The sequence below is a fragment of the Acomys minous genome, assembly GCF_964271855.1.
Source record: "Acomys minous genome assembly, chromosome: 12".
Lineage (NCBI taxonomy): Eukaryota > Metazoa > Chordata > Mammalia > Rodentia > Muridae > Acomys > Acomys minous.
In genome coordinates this window covers 75,700,524-75,726,768 of record NC_140493.1, presented here as the reverse complement: position 1 = coordinate 75,726,768, position 26,245 = coordinate 75,700,524, and the positions used below count along the sequence as shown (strand labels likewise).

The 26,245-nt window shown below is 42.9% G+C and overlaps 1 protein-coding gene and 1 long non-coding RNA gene across 4 annotated transcripts in view; one reads left to right on the top strand and one right to left on the bottom strand.

Annotated features, from left to right (window-relative positions):
• Window positions 1–26,245, bottom strand: part of LOC311579386 — a 263,507-nt gene that overhangs the window by 2,283 nt on the left and 234,979 nt on the right. The gene's annotated exons all lie outside the window — the stretch shown is intronic.
• CCT6B (chaperonin containing TCP1 subunit 6B) overlaps window positions 25–26,245 on the top strand; it is a 46,234-nt gene continuing 20,013 nt past the window's right edge. For 2 of the 3 annotated variants that reach the window (XR_014773130.1, XM_084749887.1), the window contains exons 1-10: window positions 25–234; window positions 2,599–2,662; window positions 5,679–5,813; window positions 9,545–9,718; window positions 10,943–11,046; window positions 17,387–17,497; window positions 18,293–18,452; window positions 19,991–20,073; window positions 20,745–20,841; window positions 21,571–21,718. Coding sequence is in view for 2 of the 3 variants with exons in the window: in XM_084749887.1 (XP_084606013.1) it covers window positions 98–234; window positions 2,599–2,662; window positions 5,679–5,813; window positions 9,545–9,718; window positions 10,943–11,046; window positions 17,387–17,497; window positions 18,293–18,452; window positions 19,991–20,073; window positions 20,745–20,841; window positions 21,571–21,718 (1,213 nt within the window). In the remaining variant the exon portion in view is untranslated. The remainder of the gene's footprint in view (window positions 235–2,598; window positions 2,663–5,678; window positions 5,814–9,544; window positions 9,719–10,942; window positions 11,047–17,386; window positions 17,498–18,292; window positions 18,453–19,990; window positions 20,074–20,744; window positions 20,842–21,570; window positions 21,719–26,245) is intronic. The other variant, XM_084749888.1, reaches the window with a different exon arrangement.

Genomic DNA, 26,245 nt, shown 5'->3' with positions numbered 1-26,245 from the left:
GTCACTTCCTGTTATGGCGCCGATTGGCCGGAGCTCAGCAGTGTGGGCGTGGCGCCAGGGTTCGGAGTCTGCAAGTTGGGGGCTGGACCGTTGAGCCATGGCTGCGATCAAAGTCGCCAACCCTCGGGCCGAGGTGACACGGAGCCAGGAGGCCTTGGCTGTGAACATATCCGCCGCCCGAGGGCTGCAGGATGTGCTGCGGCCCAGCTTGGGGCCCAAGGGCGCGCTAAAAATGTGAGATGCCGCTAGAGTGTGCGGGGTGTCGCGGCGCTCTCTGGGGCTGATGATGGTCAGTGTGAAGACCTGAGAGCAATGCTGACGCACTTAAGATGCCCGGTTCTCCTCCCTCTCGTTCCCGTTCTCAGAAATCTCTAGCTTGTTTGTAGAGGAGAAAGCTGTGACGCCCTCCATTTCCACGAGGATTCATAAACAGCCTATTTTATACTGTGGCTCACTGGAAACTTGAGTCTGGAAAACGCTTCCCTCCACCCCTTTCCTTTTGAGGATGAACTTAGCCTTGTGCGTGTGCTCAGCAGTTGGCTTGCAGCCCTGCTGTAGACACTATTGTTTTTAACGGTGTGTTGTACTGGCTTTGAGCTAGACAGGTTCAAATTCAAGTCCCGTTGTCTTCCAGCTGTTAGCACTCAGTCACGTGCTTGCAACTCTCTGTACGTACAGTTCTTCATATTTATTTATCCATTTGGACATATGTTTATTTACCCCCGCTGTATATTGTTGTTGAAAGATTTATGTATACAAGTGCTCTGTTTTCATGCACACCAGAAGAGGGAATCAGATTCCATTACAGATGGTTGTGAGCCACCGTGTGGTTGCTGGGAATTGAACTCAGGACCTCTAGAAGAGCAGCCAGTGCTCTTAACCGCTGAGCCATCTCTCTGGCCCTCGTTGTTGTTGTTTAGATTTATTTATTTATTTTATGTATATGATGAGTACACTGTCTTCATGCACACCAGAAAAGAGCATCGGATCCTATTACAGATGGTTGTGAGCCACCATGTGGTCGCTGGGAATTGACCTCAGGAGAGCAGCCAGTGCGCCTCTCTGCTGAACCATTTCTCCAGCCCCATTGTTCGTTCTTACACAGGAAGAAAAGAGAGTGGGGAGATCAAAAGGTCCCTTAGGAAAGTGACCACCCTGAGAGGAATGAGGAAACTAATATTAATAGTAAACAAGTCTGCTTAACACTAGATGCTGGAAAAATGGAGGATGTAGTTTCTGTTCTTTTCTAAAAAGATTGATTTATTTTATATTGACATGTGAACACCTGTCTGAGTTTATGTGCATCAGGTGTGTGCAGATGCCCCCAGAGGTCAGAGGATGTCAGATCTCCAGGACTTGAGTTATAGGCAGTTGTAAATCATCTGATATGGGTGCTGAAAACCAAGCTCAGATCCTCTGCAAAAACAATAAATGCTTTTTAACTGCTGAGGCATCGCTCCAGCCCTTGAGATAGTATCTATTCGTAAAGTGACATGGTAGTGACAGGTATGTCAATTACATATAGATGCAAACGGTTCTTACAGAGGAAAGGGTCCAATTACTGATGACTGAAGGAAAAGCCTCTCAAATCACAGGTGCTGTTTGATCAGAGTTGAGCAGTTGATGGAGGGAATCAGGGCTTCCCAGTGGTGTAAATCCATCAGACACAGACATTACTAATGTATTAAAGGAACTAATGATGGTCGATGGGACAGGAGAGTCTGGGGAAGGTCAATATGGTACTGCTAAACTACTTAAATGCTACAATTTTTATCTTGAAGATGGTGGAGACCATAAAGGCATTGAAGGGCTGTTGATTAAAAGACTGAGTTACATTGCCTTTTAGAAAAAAAATATGGCATGGAGAACTCATTTAAATTTGGAGACGAGGGGCTGGAGAGATGGCTCGGAGGTTAAAGGCATTGACTGCTCCTCCAGAGGTCCTGAGTTCAATTCCCAGCAACCATATGATGGCTCACAACCATCTATAATGAGATCTGGTGCCCTCTTTTGGCAGGCAGGTTTACCTGCAGGCAGAACACGTATACATAGTAATAAATAAATAAATAAATAAATAAATAAATAAATAAATTTAAAATAAATTTGGAGATGAGATGCTGTCTAAGCAGTCTAGGAAGGATAATAACGAAACTGGAGAGAAGAGGTCCAAAAGTGTTTAAATTGTGGAATTGACGAAGCTTGGTGATTTAATAAGTGTAAGGGATGAGACAACTTTGATGTGACTGAATTATGACATCGTTCCCCAAGATAAGAACTGACAGGATATTTGCAAATTTGTGCTTCGTTTTTTTTTGTGTGTGTGTGTGTGTTACATTTGCCAATGTGTACAACCCTTCAGCTGCTCTGTAAACCAATAAACGCTCCACTGGAATGTGATCACTGTAAGGTCATCTGGGAGAAATAATTCCATAAAATGCAAGTGGCAGTTCTCACCGCAGTATCACCCCATGGCTCAAAATAGAGTTTCCAAGCCCGGTCACCTGTGTTTAGGACCATCAATGGCAAGAGTCAGGAGTGTTCTCTGATTCTTGCCTTGTGGTATTAATAAATTAATAAATACCATTGTTCTTTTAACAGGCTGGTTTCTGGCGCCGGTGACATCAAACTCACCAAAGATGGCAATGTACTGCTTCATGAGATGGTGAGTTCTTCTCTGAGATAGGATCTGCCTGTGTAGCCCTGGCTGACCACAAACTCACAATCCCCACCACACCCACACCCCCCCAAGCCCCCACCAGCCTCCTGAGTGTTAGATACTATATATACAATGCCCAGCTGCTGCTGGCTTTGATAACCCTTATAAGCCATAATTAAAAACATGGCTGACATGAACTCTGGTGCCCCAAATTTGACCACCACCTCTGGGTGAGGAGCCTGATGGCACTCAAAGAAAGAATAAGCAGGCTACCAAGATGAGGCTTGATAGCCTATGACCATATAGTGGGGAGGAGGTCCTCCTCGGTCATAGACGTAGAGGAGGGGAATAGGGTGAAAGGGGGAGGGAGGGAGGAATGGGAGGATACAAGTGAGGGGATAACAATTGAGTTGTAATCTGAATAAATTAATTTAAAAAATAAAAACAAAAACAAAAACAAACAAACAAACATGGCACATGCGCTGTGAATGCAACTCAGTGGTAGAGCTCTTTCCCAGGATGTGCAAGGCTCTAGGTTCAACACTGGGTGTGTGTGTGTGTGTGTGTGTGTGTGTGTGTGTGTGTGTGTGTGTGTGTGTGTGTGTGTGTGTGTATGCATCCAGGCTGGAGTGGTTAAGAGTGCTGGCTGTTTGTTCTTCCAGAAGACCTGAGTTCAATTCCCAGAACCCGCACGGCAGCTCACAACTCTCTGTACCTCCAGTTCCAGGGTATCTAACACCTCACATAAATGTACATGCAGGCAAAACACCAATGCACATAAAATGAAAAAAAACATTATTTTAGCTGGGCTTGGTGACGCACATCTTTAATCCAAGTACTCGGGGGTAGGGGGGCAGAGGCAGGCAGATCTCCGAGTTTGAGGCCAACCTGGTCTGTAGATCAAGTTCCAGGACAGCTAGGGCTACAGAGAAAAACCTTATCTTGAAAAAAGTAAAAAAAAGATAATTTTCCGCCTAATTCTAGGGATTGAGCATTGGGCCCTCACATGCTATGCAAGTCCTCTTACTACTAAGCTGTTGGCATAGTTTTAAAACACTAGTTTTATTTGGGTTCCTTAAATCTCTTTCTCCGCACCCCAACCTCTTCCAACACCCCAACACCATGTAGGAGAGAAAGAGGGTTAGTGGGGAGAGGGGATGAGGTTTTCCTTGCCTACTTCCTGCTGTTCAGGGGTGTCAGGTTCCTTGAGGCAAGTTCAATCCTTGTTTTAGGGTATCTCCGACTTCTTCCTGTCACCACATCAACAGCCATCAGGAGCAGCAGGGGGAAGCACCGGCAGCCTCCACTCTCTCTTTGGGTCTGGCTTTTGTCCTGACTGAATAAGACCACACCCCCACACGAGGTGGTCCCCCCCTACTAGACAAGCACCTTCTACCCTCTTAGGAGGCAGTTATCAGCTGTGGATAAACTGGAGCAGCCCCATTGCCAACACCTGGGATTGAAACAAAACCACGTTTACATATAAGCCAACCCTTCCACAACACTAAGCTTTACCCTCAACCTTACAGTTTGTATTTGAAAGGATTAATTGATTTTATATTTTATGTATATGAGGGCCTATCTGTACGAGTGTATGCCACATGTATGCTGATGCTGGCAGAGGCCAGAAAAGGGTGTCAGAGTCCCTAGAGCTAGACTTAAGGCAATGATGAGCCACCTGTTGTGGGTGTTGGGCACCAAATTCCACTACTCTGGAAGAACAGAACTTACTTTGTTTGAGACAAGGTTTCTCTGTGTAGCCTTGGCTGTCCTGGAACTCTCTCTGTAATCTTTGAACTCAGAGGTCCGCCTGCCTTTGCCTCCCAAGTGCTGGGATAAAGGTGTGCACCTCCACAGCCTGGCTCCAGACACACTTTTTAAAAACAATTAATTACTTACTTAATTAATTTATTATGTATGTAGTGCTCTATCTGCAAGTACACCTGCAGGCCAGAAGAGGGCACTGGATCTCATTATAGATGGTTATGAGCTACCAGTAGTGGCTGGGAATTGAACTCAGGACCTCTGGAAGAGCAAACAGTGCTTTTAATCTGAGCCATCTCTCCAGCTCTTTTCTTTCTTTCTCTCCTGGTTTTTGAGACAGGGTTTCTCTGTGTAGCCCTGGCTATCCTGAAACTCTCTTTGTAGATCAGGCTGGCCTCAACTCAAGGAGCTCCACCTGCCTCTGCCTTCTGAGTGCTGGGATTAAAGGCATGCACCAACCACTGCCCAGGCCCAGAACACAGAACACACTCTTTTTTTTCTTAAGATTTATTTATTTATTATGTATACAGTGCTCTATCTGCATGTACACCTTCAGGACAGAGAGGGCACCAGATCTCATTACAGATGGCTGTGAGCCACCATGTGGCTTCTGGAAGTTGAACTCAGGACCTTTGGAAGAGCAGTCAGTGCTCTTAACCTCTGAGTCATCTCTCCAGCCTCAGAATAACACTGTTCATGCCTAAGCTAGCTCTCTAGCCCAACAACTTTTTTCTTGTTTTTGTTTTTTGATTAAAGGTGTGCTCCAACACCACCTGGGCCACAATTTGTACTTTTGAGGCTGTCAGCTAACTACTGCAGATACGGTTGTTGGAGTAAACCTCAACAGAACTGATTTTGGGCTATTTTCAAATGTTTATAGAGTCTAATATCTTAGGGATACTTACAAATTAATAACATCTTTTCCGAGTACTTTATTGTAGTCTTTGTAATCATGGAAAAGAAGAAGTCCTTTGCAGTTATCATAAATATTTTCATCTTTGAGATTGAAGGGCTAATCTCTTCCTGGAAATGTCATTGCATTTTGAAGTAGAGAGTTTCATAAAATGTTCAAACCTCATTAATTCTCCACTTTAAAACTTTGGGTTTGGCATTTACTAAGCATTGATAGTGTAAAGCTTGTGACTGTGCAGCATGACGCTTGTTTCCTCGTTGTCTTGTTGACCCTTGGGTTATCTTGGGATTAGTGGCTGTCTCTATCACAGTCTCCCCTTTGAAATCTGGTGTTTACCTTTTCCAGCAAATTCAACACCCAACAGCGTCCATCATAGCAAAAGTGGCGGCAGCCCAGGACCATGTCACAGGGGATGGCACCACTTCGAATGTCCTGATTATTGGAGAGTTGCTAAAGCAAGCTGATCTTTACATTTCTGAGGTATTAAAATTTCTCTCCCTCCCCCCTCTTAATTTCACACTATTTCTTTTTCTTTCTTTCTTATTTATTTATTTATTTATTTATTTATTTATTTTTTGGTTTTTCTAGACAGGGTCTCTCTGTGTAGCCTTGGCTGTCCTGGACTTGCTTTGTAGACCAGGCTGGCCTCGAACTCACAGCGATCCACCTGCCTCTGCCTCCCGAGTGCTGGGATTAAAAGCGTGCGCCACCATGCCCGGCTTCACACTATTTCAAAGCAAGTTTTTTTGTTAAGTTTAATTTTAGAAAATAAGAACTGATTTTAAACAGCCAGGCCTGGTGGTGCACACCTGTAATCCCAGTACTCAGGGAGGCAGAGGCAGGTGGATCTCTATGAGTCAGAGGCCAACCTGGTCTATAAATTGAGTCAGGACAGCCAAGGCTACACAGAGAAACTCTGTCTCAAAGGTAAAAACAAAAAAACAAAAAAAAAAAAGGGAACTAATTTTAATTAAGATAATCTTAGGTAGTTATAAATGGAAACTGACTTTTATTGTTTGCCAAAGTTATGGCTTTAATTACAAATATATGCTTTAAAAATATAAAATATTTAACAATATATAGAAAAGTTAAGAAAATTAAAACTCCCATGTACCCATGAGTTGTGCTTACAAAAGAGAATGTAACCAGCGTGAAATCAACATTCACATTTCTATGTCTGTGCCTTTGTTCAATCGTGTTCTTTTCTCAACATCACATATGATTTTTTTCTATGATTATTTAAGTTTCCCCCTTACTCAGAGACTATCTCCGCAAAGCATAAGCATAAAAAAGAGAGTACGGGTAAATGGTCCCAAAAGGGAATAACTGTGCTGCTGCTGCTTTTGATGACGGTTTCAAAGACCTAGGACTTCACTCATCCTAGGGAACTGCATTATGTCCTTTATCTCAGCAGTATCTGAAAACCTTTAATTTTGCAAGTCAGGCATGGTGGTACATATCTAAATCTAGAACTCAGGAGGCTGAGGCAGAGAGGTTGCAAGTTTGAGGGCAGCATGGGCTCATAATGAGGTACTGTCTCAAAAAATTTGTTTTTGAGAAAAGATGCAAAGGATCATCGGGTTTCTGAGTGAACCTCTGTTATGTTCTCTGTGAGACATGTAATTAATATAAGGCATCTAAAGTTTTCTGAATTGGTGAGTGGATGTTGCAAATGTGTCCTAATTATTTCAGTGTGACTTTGTTTTCCCCTCCCCGACTCCCTCTTCTTTTGTTTTTGTTTTTAGACATGGTTTCACTATGAAACTCAGTCTGGTCTCAAACTTGCTGTGTAGATTGGATGACTTCTAACTCACCACCTTCTTGCCTCTGTCTCCTAAGTGCTGGAGTATAGCCATGTTCTCCTCGCTCTTAGTGTAGAATTTTTAGAATCACTGAATTCTCATATATAGTCACTCTGTGTGTGTGTGCGTGCGCGTGCGTGCGTGCCCGTGCACACACAGATTAATCTTAACATCAACAGCTCACAGAGTGTACCGCAACCCAGTCTGCAGATTTATTTCAAAGTAAACCTCTATCCACAAATTCTCTAGTTGTACAGCTAACTCTGCAATCCTTCCCCAAATGATAGAATTTACTGACCATTCAGGTTTTCATATCTTATTGGTCTTTCCTTCAATCTTTTAAAAAATGTAATACAGTAAAAAGGCAAAGAAAAAACAAAAATTCCCTCTGGGTATAAGGCAGGAAAGAACTTTGCAACAAGAGCTGCGATTTTGCTGACACCCTGGAACAGCACGTCTCTATCTTCAAAGCCTGTATCTCCCTCCACAACATTAGAAGTTAAGTTACCCATGATGCCCAAAGCACTTCGAGTGCCACCTGTAGGCTTTGACCTTTTTCCAAACCTACTTTATTCGGGGTTCTTTAATGCTTATACCTCCCTTCCAACGCACCTATCCTAGATAGGAGAGAAAAGAGGTTAATGGGAACAGGAGTAGACCTTTTTGGACTCAGGTCCTGGGAGCGATTCCCCTGGCATGGTAGGCAGGATTTCAGCAGACCAGCAATTCAACCAAAGTTGCTGCTGGAATCTGGAACAGCATCCAGAACTTCGGAGCCCCGAAGTTTCCTCTGGAGCGAGTCTCTCTAGGAGTGTCTTGAAGTGGAGCGATGACCAGCCAAACAATACCAAGACCCAATAAGCCCCGCCCCCTTTTGGGGGTAACTTATGTATCTCCTCTCAGAGTCTGTACTGAGATATGTTTCAGCTGGGAAAAACCAAGCCCCTGCACAAAGTGGTTCGCCTTCTAGTGGATAAACATCACCTGTTCTCTCATGAGTCTGTTCCCCATCCCACACTTGGGATCAAAACAAAAACATGTCTATATCCACACACAAGCTATTTTAGATTCATTTATTTTTATTTTATTTATGTGTATGTTTTACCTGCACTTATGTATGATAACAATGTGTGTGCCTGGTGCCCCTGGAATCCAGGTGAAGACATTAGATCCCCTGGCACTGGAGTTACAGATGACTATGAGGATTCTGGGAACTGAACCCAGGTTGTCTACAAGAGCAAAAAGTGCTCTTAACTGCTGAGCCATCTCTCCAGTCCTGACATTGCTACTTTTTTTTTTTTTGAGACAGGATCTCTTTACATAGCTCTAACTGTCCCAGAACTCAATTTGTAGACCAGCTTGGCCTTGAACTCACAGAGATCTGCTTGCCTCTACCTCTTATGATCTGGGACTAAGGGTTCGTGCAATCACACCTGACTGCCATTGCTACTTTTAAGTTGCATAGGCCACTTATTTTGTAGAAAGGCCTTCACCTGAGTCTAGTTATGTTTGTTTCCTCACGACTAGACTCAGGTTATTAATTTTTGGCAAGACTACAGTAGAAGTTCTGTCGTGTTCTGAATGTTGGGGGTGTGAGATGACTACCTGACACATGACTGTGATGCACTCTTCTCAGTCAGTGCTCCCCTGCTGTCTGTGCTGAAAGAAATATTTTGTGCCTAGACGTAGTTGTAACTTTTGAAAAAGACTTTGACTGTTATGCCATACACCCCGCCACACACCTTTCATTGGGGAAGCTGAGTCAGGAAGATCGTATATTGGAAGCTAGCCTAAACTATGCACACAGCAAGACCCTGTTTCCAAATGAATGAATGAATTTATAGGATTTTTTGTACTTGCAACTTTTTAAAAATAGGTTTAAGATTGATTCAGGGCAATGGCTCGGTGGCTAAGAGCTCCTGTTGCTCTTGCAGAGGACCTGGGGGTTTGGTTCTCAGCACCCTCATGGTATCTCAAAACCGTGTGTAACTCCAATTTCAGGGAGCTTGACTCCCTCTTCTGACCTCTGTGGGTATCAGGATGCACATGGTGCACATACATACATGCAGGCAAAACACTCATACATTTTAAAAGATTGTTTCAGAGATGAAGCCTGAGTAATTATTTGTGAATGATACATTTATGTTAGTTCCACATTATTTTTTTTAGCATACTTATATTAAGAGAGCATAGCTAACTTTTTTTGTTTTGTTTTGTTTTCTCTGTATAGCCTTGACTGTCCTGGACTCACTCTGTAGACCAGGCTGGCCTCGAACTTACAGAGATCCGCCTGCCTCTGCCTTCCAAGTGCTGAGATTAAAGGCGTGCGCCACCACGCCTGGCCAGCATAGCTAATGTTTACTCTGCACAGTTTTCTGTATGATTTGTGTATTTATGTTGTGACATCAGGGCCTGCACCCTAGAGTCATAGCTGAAGGATTTGATGCTGCAAAGACGAAAGCACTTCAAGTTTTGGATGGAATGAAAGTAGAAAAGGAGATGAGAAGAGAAATCCTCTTAGATGTGGCTAGAACATCCCTGCGGACAAAAGTCCATGCCGAGCTGGCCGACGTGCTGACAGAGGTATGTGTCCAAACTGTGTCTAGCTAGGATAGTCAGGTTCGCGGCAATGTTTTCGTTTTTCTATAAGACAACCAAATATTGCACATGCCTTTTCAGAAATGTAAAACAAGAGGTGAGCCTGCAAGATGGCTCGGTAGTTAAGAGCACTGGCTGCTCTTTCAAACGACTGTGGTTCATAATCCACATGGTGGTTCATAACCATCTCTCACTTCAGTTCCAGGGGCTCCAATGACCTCTTCTCACCTCTGCAGACACCAGGCATGCACATCGTACACAGACATATGTGAAGACAAACACCCACACCATAAGATAGTTAAAAAACCACCAGCAGCAGCAGAAAAGCCAAACCGAAGCAAACCAAAACAAAACAAAAGAAAAAAAAAAAAGACAAAGCAAGCATTTAAAATTCAATTGAACACACATTTAATTTTTCAAAGATGTCACATTAGCAATGACAGGACTTGACATTTGGGAGGGACTTGGCTTCCTGTGGCTTACCTCTTCTGAAAGTTCTTGGCTAGTGTATTCGGCTAAACCTAGAGGTCTATATTTGACTATCTTGGGTGACTCATGAGCAGGCCGTTTTGTCAGTGCACCTTGTCATTAGGATTGCTGCTTTAATGAGGCTAACTTGACCTAATATGTAAGATTCACATTTGGGAAGTGATTGTTCATTTGATTTACTTCTAGAGGAAAACATATATAAGGTAAAGACATAACTGCCCGGGTGATTCTGAAGACTTGGTTCAGGAGGTTGTCGTTTGATTATGTTGTTGTTCCTCCACATTGCTGTTTCTGAAACTGAAAACCAGGAACGAGGAATTCATAATAACCAAATCCACAGGACACTGCCATGTGAAGCAGAATGTTCCATTATTAATTTACTTTAAGAAACACAAGTGTGTGCTGGGCGTGGTGGCGCACGCCTGTAATCACAGCTCTCGGGAAGCAGAGGCAGGTGGATCTCTATGAGTCTGAGGACAGCCTGGTCTACAAAGTGAGTCCAGGACAGCCAGAACTATTACACAGAGAGACCCTATCTCAAAAAAAGAAAAAGAAAAGAAAGAAGAAAAAAAAGGAAAGGAACACAAGTATACCAGGTGTGGCACTTGGTGACCATGCCGTTGACTTTGAGGCTTTCCCTGTTAAGTCTGGTGACAGGTCACTTGCACCAGGAGTTTCTTTTACTCCAGATAATATGCCTCTCATATGCTTCTCTTTCAGGCTGTGGTGGATTCTGTCTTGGCTATTAGAAGACCAGGTTCCCCTATCGATCTCTTCATGGTGGAAATCGTGGAGATGAGGCATAAGTCAGAAACGGATACACAGTAAATTGCATAACATTTACAATTAAAAAGTTCTCCCTCCCCCGTGTGGGAGGGAGGGAGGGAGGGGGGGGGCGAGAGTGTGTGTGTTTGTGTAATGACAATTTGTAGAAGGTCTCCCTCAGTGCTTTGTGAACTCCAGGGATCAAACTCAGGCTGTCAGGGTTGTTACCCGCTGAGCCATCGCACCAGCCACACTTTGACAATACGCAAGTTGTGAACTATTTGGCTGTCTAGTTTTGCTCAGTGGCAGTGTAGTCATCTCACATATCAGTCAGCTACAAAGAGCCTGTCCCTTCTACGTGCTGCAGTGGGGAGTAAGCAGAGCACACTCTCCTCAAGGACGCTTTCCAATCAAACTAGAGAGCGAAACATAGTCTAGCGTGCAATTTCATAGCGTTCAGAGAAAATCATTCTGATAAGAAACTGAACCACAAAGCAAAGAGACCTCTAATGAAATGGGAGCTGGCTATGTCAAAAGAAAAGAAAAGGCATTGTAAGCAGAGAAAATAATATCCTGAAGCCGGAAGGGCTTGGGGTGCTCCCGTGTGCCTGAGGAGCCCTGATGACAGCGGATTGAGGCTTCAGAGTAGACAACCCAACATATATGGAACCTCGGGGCAGAGAGCTCTCGAGCTCCTCTTATTTTTATCTTTATCAGTTTTCAATCTAAGTTCAGCTCTATACTCCCCCCGCCCCATGGCCTCCTCTTCACCCTCCTCCCTACAGATATTTTTTCTCATGTTTGAGAGGAGGACTCACGGTAGCCTAGACTTAGACTTGAGAGTCTCCTGCCTCCCAAGTGCTAGGACTAACCTAGATTAGTTTGAAGCAAATCTTGAAATGATATTTAACTTTTGTGGTGGTTTGAATAGGTATGCTTGGCTTACCGTCAATCTTTTTGTCCTTATATTCTGTAAGTGACATACTGGGACATGTAAAAATTCTTAATCAGATAGTTTTTAATATACTTTTTAAAAATGTTATTTATTATTATGTATATAGTACTCTGCCTGCATATACACCTGCAGGCCAGAAGAGGGCATCAGATCACATTACAGATGGCTGTGAGCCACTATGTGGTTGCTGGGAATTGAACTCAGGACCTCTGGAGGAGCAGAAAGTGCTCTTCACCACTGAGTCATCTCTCTAGACCCCAGTTTTTAGTATTTTAATTGAAATAATTAATCTATGACAGTTAACATTGTTAATGAATATATTTGATTTCATATCTCTTTTTAAAAAAACTTTCTATTTATAGCCAGGCAGTGGTGGCGCATGCCTTTAATCCCAGCACTCAGGAGGCAGAGGCAGGTGGATTGCTGTGAGTTCAAGGCCAGTCTGGTCTACAAAGTGAGTCCAGGACAGCAATGATAACATACTGAAACCCTGTCTCAAAAAAAAAAAAAAAAAAAAACCAGCCAAACAAAAAACTTTTATTTCCCATTGTCCCATATTTCTTCTAATTGACTTTTCATTTTGTTGGTTTTACCATTATATTTTACTCCTCTGCTAATTTGCAAATTTCACACTTTTACTATTTCTCAATTAGTAGAAAATATTTAATTTATAGTAACTTATAGGAGTCTAGCCTTAATATCTTTGCTCTGCATAATATCCCCATTTACACCTTCTTGAAGCACGATACTGTTACTTTGTGTGTGTGTGTGTGCGTGTGCGTGTGTGTGTGACTGTTTTTTAAAAATCCCACCTGTTACTACTGTTATTTCATACCACGTGTGCAAAGATTTATCTTCATTATTCCAACTTGCTTTGCTGCTTATGGGTTTTTACATCTCAGCTTCCGCTTGAGATTGCAGCTCTCTCCCACTTATTTGCTGGAGACATTTTCTGGGCCCCAGTGGATGTCTGCAGTACTGCTCAACTGCCCCCCCCTCCCCCCCCTTGCCAGCACTCCTGGAGCTAACACATTCAGTTCCGCTTCTTCTTTTTCACCTTCCTTTTCCCCTGTAGATGACTCTGCAAGTTCCTGCACTTCCTTAGTTAACATTTCTTGATGTGACAGTGGCTCACTGAGAGCAGAGATGAAACCCAGGGACCTCCTTCAGACAAGGGAGCTGTTGTAGTTTTTTTTCTCTGCTTACTGTCATCCTCCAGATGTCCTCTACTCAGTTTTCTGAAGGCATCCTGTCAATGACGGTTTGCTTTCATTTTCACTTTCTGGGGTTTTTATTGTGCACAAAAACTAGGCTTATGTTTATAGATGGTTCACTTACAGTTCTTCAGCATTACAGTGCTGTGAGGATGGTAGGCGTTCAGGAGAACCCATTCTTTGAGTTTCAGATTTTGATTTCCCCCCAGCAATATAGTGTACGATAGTTTCTTGTGATGCCGAGGCGTGCCAGTGAGCCATAGCTCTTGGCTAAGCCTGCAGTCGGGACACTACACAGCCACGCCTCTGCACTCTACAGCTAAATGACGACGGCAAGGAGGTCACGTAGGTTCAATGCATTGACATGTACTTGTGAGAGTATTTCAGGAGATGTCAGTGAAGAGAGAAGATGTGTTCCACACGTGGATGACATGAGCTGAGATCCTGGGATGAGTTCAGAATAGAGGTCAGAATGGGAGATGTATATCTGAGAATCACTGCTGTGTGACTGCAACCATGGCTTTCAGAGACACCAGGAAGGAGCCTGGAGAGACGGCTCAGCGCTCACAAGCCCTGGCTGCTCTTCCAGAAGTTCTGAGTTCAATTCTCAGCAACCACTATCTGTCCCTCCAGCTCTAGGAGATCTCTGTTGTTACTGCATGTACATGGTGCACAGACATACATGCAGGCAAGAATCCAGTCACATTGAAGAAGAGGAAGAAGGAAGAAGGAAGAAGAAACCAGAAAGATGCCTGTAGAATTAGAAGTGGCAATCCACCAAATTCAAATCACCATCACCAGCTATGATGGGAAGCTTCTGGAAAGGTGTGTGCTGCCCCATCAGCGGTGCTGACGACAAGAGTCTGCAGGGAAAGGGCCAGCTGACACATCTACAACGACACTAGCAGTCACTACAAGAAAAGCACCTTGTGGTGAAGGTTCTAAGACACAGGATCGTTTCCAGATGAGAATCTATGAGCAACTCATTGACGTTCGCAGTCCGCGAGCGACTCATCGATCTGCAGAGTCCTTCTGAGATCGTTAAGTGACTACTTCCATCAGCATTGAGCGGGAGTGGAGGTCGAAGTTACTATTGCGGTTGCCTAAGTCAACTATTTTAATATATTGACCCAATCAGTTAAAAATAACCTGAACTTTGGAAGCTGCAATGTTTAGAATATGAAAAGAGATTAAAAATTCCCCAGTGGAGACTAAGAATGGGTGATGAGGGAGGTGGGGCATCAAAGGGGAGTGGTGTCTCAGCATCCAAGCAGGAAGAGTCAACTGTAGTGATGTTTAAGCATATTGTTGTGAACTGAAAATTGATCATATACTGCTTCAGGAAAGGGCCAGAGTTGATAAGTCCGATGAAGGCAAGCTCAGGAGGATGGGAAGGGAGGAGGTGTACTGTGGATGGCAACTGGGCCACAACTTAGAATTGCCTGAGCGGGGTCCCCATGTGGGGAGACTCACCCTGGCGGTGGGTGGCATCTTCTCGGAGCAGCACGGATACAAGGTGTGTCAGGAGGAAGGCCATCCGGCCTTTTGCTTGGCCTCCCTCTTGCCCTGAATCTGTTTTCTCTGTTGCTGGCTGCAGCTGCTGATTCTTTGCCAGTATCAGAAACTGTTTCTACATTTTCATCCTGGACTGGAGGCAGTGCCTTTACAGGACCCTTCTGAGCTTCCTATACCAGATTGGGCCTGCTGAGGTACCCAGCACTGTGGACTAAGCACCCACCTTAGTGAGAGATGGCCCCTGTGGCACTGCTGCCGAGGCACCCAGTCTTCAGTGACTACCACGTTCCCAGCTCTCAGGTGTACTTCTGCTGTTGTTCCTATTTTAAAGCTGACTTCATAAATTCTTTAAATAATATATTCATTCCATTGGTTCTGCTCCTCTAGAGAGCCCTTGCTAATTCAAGGTGGAATTGCAAATGCCAACAAATCAGAGTGTAGCTGTAAACAAGAGCAGTGAAACAGGGACAGCTTCTGTCCTGGAAGGGAATTTGCTAGTGGAGTGAGGAGAGGAATTCTATGTTTTAAAGAAGCGGGGACTGGGGCAGGTGGGGATTTGTGGAGGAGGTGGTGATGGGACAGTTCTTTCTTTCTTTCTTTCTTCCTTTTTTTTTTTTTTTTTTGAGACAAGGTTTCTCTGTGTAGCCCTGGCTGTCTTGGAACTCACTCTGTAGACCAGGCTGGCCTTGAACTGAGAGATCGACCAGCCTCTGCCTCTAGAGTGCTGGGATTAAAGATGTGCACCATGATGGTCCAAACTAGTTTCTATTTTCTCAAAGAAGCATATTCATTTTCTTGGAATATGGAGAGAGAGTAAGCATGACAGAAGCTTGAAAAGTAGAGAATATTGGATATATATATTTTTCTAAATACAGTATCTTTATCTTCATTTGGGAGGGTATTCTAGGTATTAAAAGCTCTTTTATATCTGTGTTAAATATTTAAAGATGCCCTCCCTCACTCCTTCCCTCCCTTTCTTCCTTCCTTCCTGACAGGATTTTTCTTTATAGCTCAGGCTGGTCTGGAACTCACTGTGTAGACTAGGCTTATTTCAGATTTGTGGCAATCCTCTTGTTTATGCCTCCCAAGTACTGGGATTATAGATGTGTGCTACTATGCCTGGATAAGAATGTGCTTCTTTACTACATAGTAAATATTGGGTATAAACACTTATTAAGGGGCTGGGAGTATAGGTTAGTGGTAGAGGATTAACATAAAATGTACAGGCCTTGGTCCAATCCCTAGCACCACACATACTCCAGAAAGATTCTTATAGGCCAAGGAGAGGGGTTGGCAGGTAACAGCGTTAGCTCTGTACAATCCTGATGACCTGTGTTTGATCCCTGGAATGCATGGGCTAGCGTGGAGTACGTTGCTCAGGGGCAGAAGCAACAGGAGAGACCATGTATCATCAAGGTGGAAGGTGAGAACTGACTCCTTAGAGTTGCCCTCTGACCCATACATACCCACTCTCACACCTGCAACAAATAATCCTTTAAAAATTTTCAAAGAGATTATTAAGTAGAAATGCTACCACTTAAATATGTATAAGTGACTTTTACAGATAAGAACATATTTACTCTATGAAAAATATATTTGAAAAACTAAAAAAAAAGGGGGGCTCATAGTCTGTATTCCAATCATCCAATTCTAATCATACCCTCAGAGTCCTCTATCTATATGTTGATCTATCTATCTATCTATCTATCTATCTATCTATATATCTATCTATCATCTATCTGTCTAATTACCTGTCTAGCTAGTGAAGTTTTTAAAATTTTGTTTTATGTATATGGGTGTGTTGCCTGCAGGTATGTGTGTGTATCACATGCATGCCTAGTGTCAAGAGATGGCAGAGGAGGGCATCAGACCCTTTGGTTGTAAGTTATCCCATGGGTGCTGGGAACCAAACACTGGTCCTCTGCAAGAGCAGCAGTGTTCTTAACTGCTGAGCTATCTCTCTAGCTCTTCTGTATTTATTTGGTTTTTTGAGACAGGGTTTCTCTGTGTAGCCTTGCCTATCCTGGACTCGCTTTGTAGGCCAGGCTGGCCTGAACTCACAGTGATCCATGCCTGCCTCTGCCTCCCGAGTGCTGGGATTAGAGGTGTGCGCCATCACGCCTGGCTTTGTATTTATTTTTCTGGTGCTGGGAATCAAAGAATGCAGAATTTCAAGCATGCTAGAGATGCACTTGACCAACCAAGCTACATCCCCTTTAATTGTCAACATATTTCAAAAAAGAAAATAGTTATAATCATGTTTTACATACAGTATCCAATGGGTTATTCTGTACTTACTGGCTATCACTGTAAATATTTTCCTCGTTACTACATAGTTTTCCTAACCACTGACTTGTTAGGCCATTATTTGCTGAACAATATCCTATTGTGCTGGACATTTAGGTTAACGATTTTTAGTAACTCTATATAATTATTTTGAACAAATGTCTCTAAGAAACTCATTGTGTGCCTACCTTTTATTATTTGATCAGCTACTCCTATTTTTGAGCCGTATAACTTAGAGGATAATTCTGGATTGGCTTTTCATTTTGACTTACAGTCACACTGTTAAAACAGATTCTTCCCCTCATTCTACTAATTATATGTTAGGTTGAAGTTATACTAGGAAACACTGTGTGTCCTGGCTGTTGCCAGCTTTCAGTGGCTTTCTAATTTTAGAACGTGTATTCCATGAAACATTGCGTATTTTAATAGGTTGATCCGAGGACTGGTTTTGGACCATGGTGCCCGTCATCCAAGTATGAAGAAGCAAGTGCAAGATGCCTTCATCCTCATTTGCAATGTATCACTAGAGTATGAAAAAACGTGCGTGCCATATTGTCTTTATGACAGTCAAAACTCTTCTAACAGTTTCTATTTTGTAAATTTACTTTTATTTTTAATTATGTGTATGTATCTGTATGTGGCTATGTGCATATGAGCGAAGGTGCCAAAGAGGGCCAGAAGAGGGCACCCATTCCCTGAAGCTGACATTACAGGCGGTTGTGAGCTGTTTGCCATGGGTGCTGGGAACTGAACTCAGCTCTCTTTAGACCGAGCCATCTCTCATAACTCCAATTTTTAAAAAATTATTTTTCCATCTCCCTTCTCCTCCTCCTTTCACCCATCTCTCTCTAGATAAAATTTCACCCTTTTTTCATTTTTGTTTTTTTGTTTGTTTGTTTGTTGGTTTTTGAGACAGAGTTTCTCTGGGAAGTCCTGGCTGTCCTGACTCACTTTGTAGACCAGGCTGACCTCAAACTCACAGCGATCTGTCTGCCTCTGTTTCCCTGAGTGCTGGGATTAAAGGTGTGGCCACCACGCCTTGCAGAACTTCACTCTTTAGCCCAGGATTTGGTCTCAAACATGCAGCATTCCTCCTGCCTTTTTCTTCTGAATGTTGGGATTACAAAAATGAGCCATTATGCCCAGCTTTCTTTTCTCTAAAGGTGTTTAATACTCTCTTTTTCTCTCTTCTACTCCCACCTTTATTAGCTTTTCCTGTCTGTTTTTATTTTCTTGAGAAAGGGATTTACATTGCCCTGGGTGGCTTCAAACTTGTGAACTTCTTGCTTTAGCCGCCAAACCTGGGTTACTAACTTGTTCTTATTAATTCCTTAGAGAAGTGAGCTCTGGTTTCTTTTATAAGACTGTAGAAGAGAAAGAGAAATTGGTAAAAGCTGAAAGAAAATTTATTGAAGATAGAGTGCAGAAAATAATAGACCTAAAACAGAAAGTCTGTGCTGAGTCCAATAGAGGATTTGTTGTCATTAATCAGAAGGTGAGAAAGAAGCTTACAGCTTTAGTGCTTGTCCCTGTCCTCAGCATTTCTAAAGGGCCCCTGCGACATTTTCGGGGAGTTTGGGGAGGAAACTCTTCATGCTAACAAAACCTTTTGTACTGTGTTGGCATTTGTAATGGCTTCTTCCTACAGAGCAACACCACTTACATGCCTCCCCAACCCTCCTGTCATCCCCCCCCCCCACCCCGCCGTCATATCCTCTATCACCACAGCGCTAGGGAAAGAAAGGGCGGCTCAGTTCAGAGCGCTTGATGATGGTTCTGGAAAGGCGGCTCAGCAGTTAAGAACATCTGAGTTCAGCTCTTAGCACCCACCCGTGTGGCTCCCAACTGCCTGGGCCTGCAGCTCCAGGGGATCTCATGCCTGCAGGCCTCCACACACCTGCACTCAGGTGCACGTGCCCACATACAGAGATACTGTACACACAATGAACTGTAATGGTTTTAGTAAACATTAATGCTTTATTCTTAATTTTATAACTTTGTGTGATAAAATATGAAATATACATAAAGCATTTCTGTGTAGCAAAACATGATGGTTGTCTTGAGGAAAGCCTTTGTGTAATTGGATTTTGAGCCAACTAGGTACTTTTTCGTGGAAAGCCATTTTTCATTGACAAAAGGACCAACAGATAAGCTATGGTTGTCTAGATTTGGATGTTCAGTGGATTTTTTTTTTCCTTAAAAAATAAACGCAGCAATCCTACCTACCCGAGGAAGATACCTCACAGAGTGTGCTGCGTGTAATTGAGCCCAGCTCAATAAACCAGTAGTTTCTTTTTTTTTTTTTTTTTTTTGGTTTTTCGAGACAGGGTCTCTCTGTGTAGCCTTGGCTGTCCTGGACTCGCTTTGTAGACCAGGCTGACCTCGAACTCACAGTGATCCACCTGCCTCTGCCTCCCAAGTGCTGGGATTAAAGGCGTGCGCCAACCAGTAGTTTCTAAATGACTGAAACCACATGCTTCTACAAAGGCATACATAAATAAATAACACATAATATACTAGTAATGACTTAGAAAACCTTTAAGATGTTTGTCTTTTAAAACTTATGTTTAAGAGTGTGTGTCTGACACTGGAGTTGGAGGCACTTGTGAGCCACCTCACATGGGTGCTAGGAACTGAACTGGGGTCCTCTGTAAAGATCAGCAAGGGCTCTTAACCACTGACCCGTCTCTCTAGCCCCTGTTTTTATCATTTGATACAGATACAACTCACTGTATAGCTTAGGCTGACATGGAACGTACTTCGTAGTCTATGTTGCCTGGAACTTGAGAGCTTCCTTGCATCAGCCTCCTGGGTGCTGTGATCACAGGTGTGTGCCACCTTGCCCAGCACTGACTCTTCTCCATCTTTAAGAATGTACAGTGGAAAAAAAAAAAAGAATGTACAGTGGTGCTGGGACAAAAAAGCCTGAGAAATACTGGCTTACATTTTATAAATTAGGGTAGAGCTCAGTGGTAGAGCACTTGCCTGGTGTAGAACAAAAACCATGTAACTTTTGTGTTAACTTGACTACAGGGAATTGATCCGTTTTCCTTAGAAATGCTTGCAAAACATGACATCGTAGCTCTTCGCAGGGCAAAAAGAAGAAATCTCGAAAGGTAAGTGCAAGTTATGTATCTGAAGTGTTTTCTGTTGCTCTTGGCACAGGTTTCCTTTTTGTTTGTAGTTCCTCGGATTAAACCTAAAGCTTTCTACTTTTTTTTTTTTAAACAAGTGGTGGGGCCTGGAGAGATGGCTCAGTGCTTAAGAGCACTATCTGTTCTTTGAGAAGTACTAAGTTCAATTCCCAGCAACCACATGGTGGCCCACGACCATCTGTAATGTGATCTGATGTCACCCTCTTGCTTGGATTAAAGGCCTGCACCACCATGCCCAGCCTATATGTATTATTGAGAAATACTAAAAAAGTAGTTTTAAGTGTTTTCACTACAGAATGATAACTACGAAAGGTAGTAACTGTCATACTGCACCTGACCAACACATACCATTTCATTTGCCTCCTAACAATGAGCTGCTCCCCCACAGACAGTGCCACACCATGTAGTCTGTTTTAGATAGCACTTCATCCTAGGAAATTAGCTGTAGCTGGGCACAGTGGCTCGTACTTTGTCCTAGTACTTGAGGGTTTGAAGTAGGAGGGTTGTCATGAGTTTGAGACCAGCTTGGACTACAAAGTAAGCGAGAAAAAAAAAAAGTAAGTGCCAAAAAAGGAAAAAAGAAATTAGCTGTTGTACTTTCAGTAACCAAAGGGGCATAAATGTCATTGCAGGCTTACCCTTGCTTGTGGAGGAATAGCTGTCAACTCCTTTGAAGGCCTTACTGAAGAATGCTTGGGGCATGCTGGCCTTGTATTTGAGTATTCATTAGTGAGTATTTCTATGGATAGCAGGTACACCGTGATTCCTAAGTCCTTTCTGGTATTTTATACCTTTTAATTCATATTTTGCATTTTGAGGCCTGACATGACAGAGTTTAAAGATTATTTACCTAACTGTCCAGAGACTTGCTATGTAGCCCAGGTTGGTCTTGAGCTGTCTTTCTAACCCAGCCACCCCAAATGGTGGGATAATTTAACCACTTTAAAATATACCTTTAAAGCTGGGTGTGGTGGCACATGCCCTTAATCCCAGCACTTGGGGAAGTAGAGGCAGGAGGATCGCTGTGAGTTCGAGGCCAGCCTGGTCTACAAAGTGACTCTAGGACAGCCAAGGCTACACAGAGAAACCTGTCTCAAAAAAAACAAAAACAAAAACAAAAACAAAAACCCAAGAAAAATATATTTACGTATCTCTATATATCTTTAGTTATACTTGATAAAAACTCACATGAAGATTAGATTCTAATAGAAAATAGGTTTGAATTTCATGATGACATTGTTATTTTATATAAATGTAATAATACAATGTGTTAAATGTTATACTGCCGTGTATGTGTGTGTGTGTGTGTGTGTGTGTGTGTGTGTGTGTTTGTGTGTGTGTGTCTGTTACTGGGAATCTAAGTCAGGATCTCATGCATGCTAGACAAAGTGTTCCATCACCTGTACCCCTAAGCTATGTCCTAGACCTTAAAGTTATATTTTTCTGGTCATCTCTTAGGGTGAAGAAAAGTTCACTTTTATTGAGGACTGTGTTAACCCTCTCTCTGTCACCTTGTTGGTCAGAGGACCAAATAAGCATACCCTTGTACAGATCAAGGATGCCTTAAGAGATGGACTTCGTGCAGTCAAAAATGCCATTGAAGACGGTAAGCAAGCTCTTTTGTGGTGGATATGAACCTCATGCTTTTTAGTGGCAATAAATCTGTATCTATAGTGTTTTAAGGTCCAGGTGATTAGTCTTCATGTCACTTTAGACAGTTTTCTAATTTTCCTTTGGGATATCTGTTAAGAATAAAGATAAGGTATGTTGCCCTACTCATTAGCCCCTCTCTTAAGAGATGACAACCACTTAACTTCTTAGATTGTTAAGTTTTGTATTTAGGAATTTGTTTTTGAAACCATGAGAGCTTATATAGCTTGAAACTTGCTCCTTTACCTCTAGTGTAGTGTAATTGTAAGGAGGATTAGGAAGGAATGCTAACATTTTAAATGTATTGATAATTTATAACTCTCTTGTATCTAAAACAGAGTATTTGGCATGTGAGAAGATGTTGAAAATCAGTCACTAAGGAAATGGAAATCGCTGGGCATGGTGGCACATGCTTTTAATCCCAGAACTCAGAGAGGCACAGGCAGGCAGATTGCTGTGAGTTCCAGGCCAGCCTGGTCTACAAAGCAATTCTAGGACAGCCAAGGCTACACAGAGAGGCTCTGTCTTGAAAAACCAAAAAGACTGTAATACAAAAGGTGAAACATAAGTGCCCTTCTTTGGCAAGGACATAAAGAAAAACTGAAACCCTGGTGAGGATTGTTGGGAGACAGGTAGTTCCTGGCTTGACCATATAGTTCTGACATTTAGTTGTTTGATGAGCCTCCACACACTGGTTTTGGTAGTGACTGTACAAGTTCATATCACTACCAGAGTTTAAGAGTTCATTTCTCCCACATCCTCAGCAACATTTGTTGTCATTTGATGATGGCCATTCTGACTGGGGTGAGGGGAGATGTTGTGTAAGTTTGCATTTGTATTACAGTTATGGATAAGGATGGTTTTTTATGTATTTATTGACTATTTGTATTTGTTGGTCTATTTATCTCTTTAGTGACTGAGTTGTTTGTTGATTTGGAGCCCTTTATGCATTCTGGATAATAATTTCCCAAGCAGAGGAACACCTAGGAGAGTCTTATCCCACTGTTAGCTTCTCCACTGTTTCCTCTGCTATGCAGAAGTGTGTTAATTTCATGAAGCGACATTCGTCAGGCTTTGCTGTTTGGTTGGGCTTTAGGGGTGCATATTCAGAAACGCTCATCTATGCCTGTGTCATTTATCTATCCTATGTCTGTCTGTCTGTCTGTCTATCCATCTATCTAGTTTTTTGAGTCTCCTCTTCCTCCTCCTCCTCTTTTGGTTTTTCAAGACAGGGTTTCTCTGTGTAGCCCGGGCTATCCTGGAACTCGCTCTGAACTCACAGAGATCCACTTGCTTCTGCCTCCTGAGGACTGGGAATAAAGATGCACGCCAATGTGCTTGACATATGTCTGCATCTTGAAGAGTTTTTTTTTTTCCTAGTAGTTTTAAAGTTCCAGGCCTTAATGCTAATGTCTTTGGTCTGTTTTGAATTGACTTTAGTCCTCGGTGAGAGATAAGATCTAGTTTGATTCTGCTACATATGGATATCTACTTTCCCCAGCACAATTTGTTGTAGAGGCTGCCCTTTCTCCAACTGTACTTTTTGGGCATCTCTGTTTAAAAGCCTGTGGCCACAGCACTGTGGGTTTGTTACAGGATCCTCTGTTCCATTAGTCTGTGTGGTTTTGTGGTAATAAAAAAAAATTCCTAAGTTAGGAGCACCAGACTATTGCCTGTGAGTGAAATATGATTTGCTGCATGTTTTTAGTAAATTTAGTAATTTTACTGAATTTTAGTAGAATTTTAGGTTTTATTGTAACTCAGTCACACCCCCTTTGTGGGTATTGACTGTGGCTGCTTTGTGTTGTAGTAGTGAGATGAAACAGTTGTAAAGGGAATGGTGGAACACACAGAACCTAAACTGTTAGCTGGCTTTAATGGTGGTGGTGGAGGTTTTTAATTAATTTATTTTTTTCAGTATAGAGATTGGATCAAGCAAGCCTTCTTCCCACCACTATAATTAAGAATCATGTTAGCATGTGTGAGTGCGGATGTGCTCATGTCTCTTGCCTGTATGGAGGTCACGGGACAACTTTCAAGGGGCGCTTCTTTCCTTCAGTCTTGCATGGGAGTTGCTTTCACCTGCTGAGTCATCCTGCTGGCCCGTACTCGGCCTTTTGCATTAAGTTTATTAACACTGATCTAAGTTGTTAACTTTACTGGCGTAAAGTTGTTTATAACATTCCTTGCTTTTTCTTTTCTGTCTGTAAGGATGCATTTTCCCTGTTCGTCTGTTTTTCCTTCTTCCTTCCTTTTTTCCTTCTATCCTTCTCCTCTTCCTTCCTTCTTTTCCTCCTCCTCCTCCTCCTCCTCTTCTTTTGTTTTTTCAAGACAAGGTTTCTCTGTGTAGCCCTGGCTGTCCTGTAGCTAGCTCTGTCTGTCTCGAAAAACCAAAACCAAACAAACAAAATGCCACATAATTTTGCATGGTTTTAATTCCTTTTAAAAGAAACCATGTAGACTCGTTTTCAGATGTGTGTACAGTGTAATCACTCTGCAGAGCATGCTGAATACATGATGCACCGTCAGCAAGCCATTGCCCCCACCAAAGACGTCCACACACTGAGATTGGGTGGGATCAGGTACATTCAGCAAAGCGTGGCTCTATGCATTGCTTCAGTTGATCGGAAGTGTGGACATATTGTGGATGCTGCTGTTGAGCTGCCCTGCTGAGACAGGAATAGTGGTCCAGAGTTGTTACGTCTTGCCTTGGCTCCAGCAAAGATTGACGAGTTCTTTTTTCATTAAAGAATTTATTATGTATATTCATTGTATATAGTACTGTGTTACATAAGAGCATTTCATACACCTGTGTAATGCATATTGAATGTGCTTCCCTCCATATTCCCCTTCCCACCTCCCCCTTCCCATTAATTCCCTCTGTTTCCCCTAGCCAGTGTCACTTATACTTTTATGTCCTATGCGAGGCAAGATGAAAGTCAGGGAAAATTATGGGGAAGTGGGAAGGAAAGGGAGCCCCTCTCTGGGGTCTGCTTAAAGCTTCTCACCTGCTGAGAGTTCCAGCACTGTTAACAGCGTTCTGTGAAGGTTACCTACATAGAGATGCTCTCCCTTTAATTTAGTAGTGATTCAAATCAGAATGTTCAAATAGCAATGAACCATGCCTGAGGCCTAAGTGTAGGTGACCTTTTTTTCCATTCCCATCTGTAAACCTGCAATTTTCTAGGACTCTCCTAAGAATATCCACTTATAATCAAAGCCGTTTCTTAGCCCCCTTGTCCAACCCTTGTGGCTCATGGTTTTATCTTTATCAGATTATAATCCCATACAAGGCACTCCTGGAACTACCCTACAATCTCACTTATAATTGCATAAAAAGGGACGGGGCTGCCAAGATTGCTCAGTAAATACAGACTCTGCCTGCTAAGTTTGACACCCTGAGTTCAATTTTGGGATCCTCATGATGGAAGGAGAAAGCTGGTGCCCTAACATTGTCTTCAGACCTCCAGTGAACACTGAGGCATGCATGTACCCATGCACACACATAAATAAGTTAATATAATAAAGAAAAAAAAGGAAAAAGCAACCACTAAGAGCTATCATTTTAGAGCCACCAAAATAGTGTAGAACTTGTGCTGAGACACTCGAGCAGGACTCTCTTGAGAAGCCGTGCCTATTCGTCCCTAAGCACCTCTCTTCATTAACCCCAGGCTTAACTCTGTGTCAAAGCCTTCTTCATTAACCTTTTTACATTTATTTATTTATCATGTATGTGTTCTCTGCATGGACACACGTGTGCCATGACGTGTGGGCCTGGTAATGGGAGGGCAATTTCAGGAGTTGGTTTTCTCCTCCCACCATGTGGGTTCTGAGAACTGAACTCAGGTTATCAGGTATGGCAACAAGCACCCTGCTATAGTGTGATAAACTCCATGACCAAAAGCAACTAAGGGAGGAAAGGGTTCATTCCATATTACAAGTTTTTATCCGCTGAGGAAGGCCAGTGCAGGAATTCAAGACAGGAACTTGACGGAGAAACCATGGAGGAACCTTGTTGCTTACTGGCTTGCTCCCAGGCTCATGGTCAGCTGCCTTTCTTATATAGCCCAGGCTCTCTTGCCTTGCTGTGGCATTGCCAACAGTGGACCGGAGCCTCCTGTGTCAATTAGCAGTAAACAACCTGCCCCTCCACAGGCCACTGTGATGGAGGCACTTCTTTACTTGAGAGTCCCTCTGCGCAGGTTGACAATGAAGATTAGCTATCACACACTCTTACCCACTGGGCCATGTTGCCGGACCTAACCTTTCTCCTTAGTAAATCCCAACCCTGCTGTAAATGTGTTCCTTCTGAATTTTCTCTTCTGTGGGGAAGTCAAGGATGCATCTTCACCATAGTGGGGGTCTCTGAAAGAGAGTTCTCCAGACTGCTGGCTGCCGTTCAGGGCTTCTCTTCTGTGGCACTGTCTCTGACGGTGTGTACACACTCACCTGACTTTGTGTACCTAATACTGTCTGGGAATGG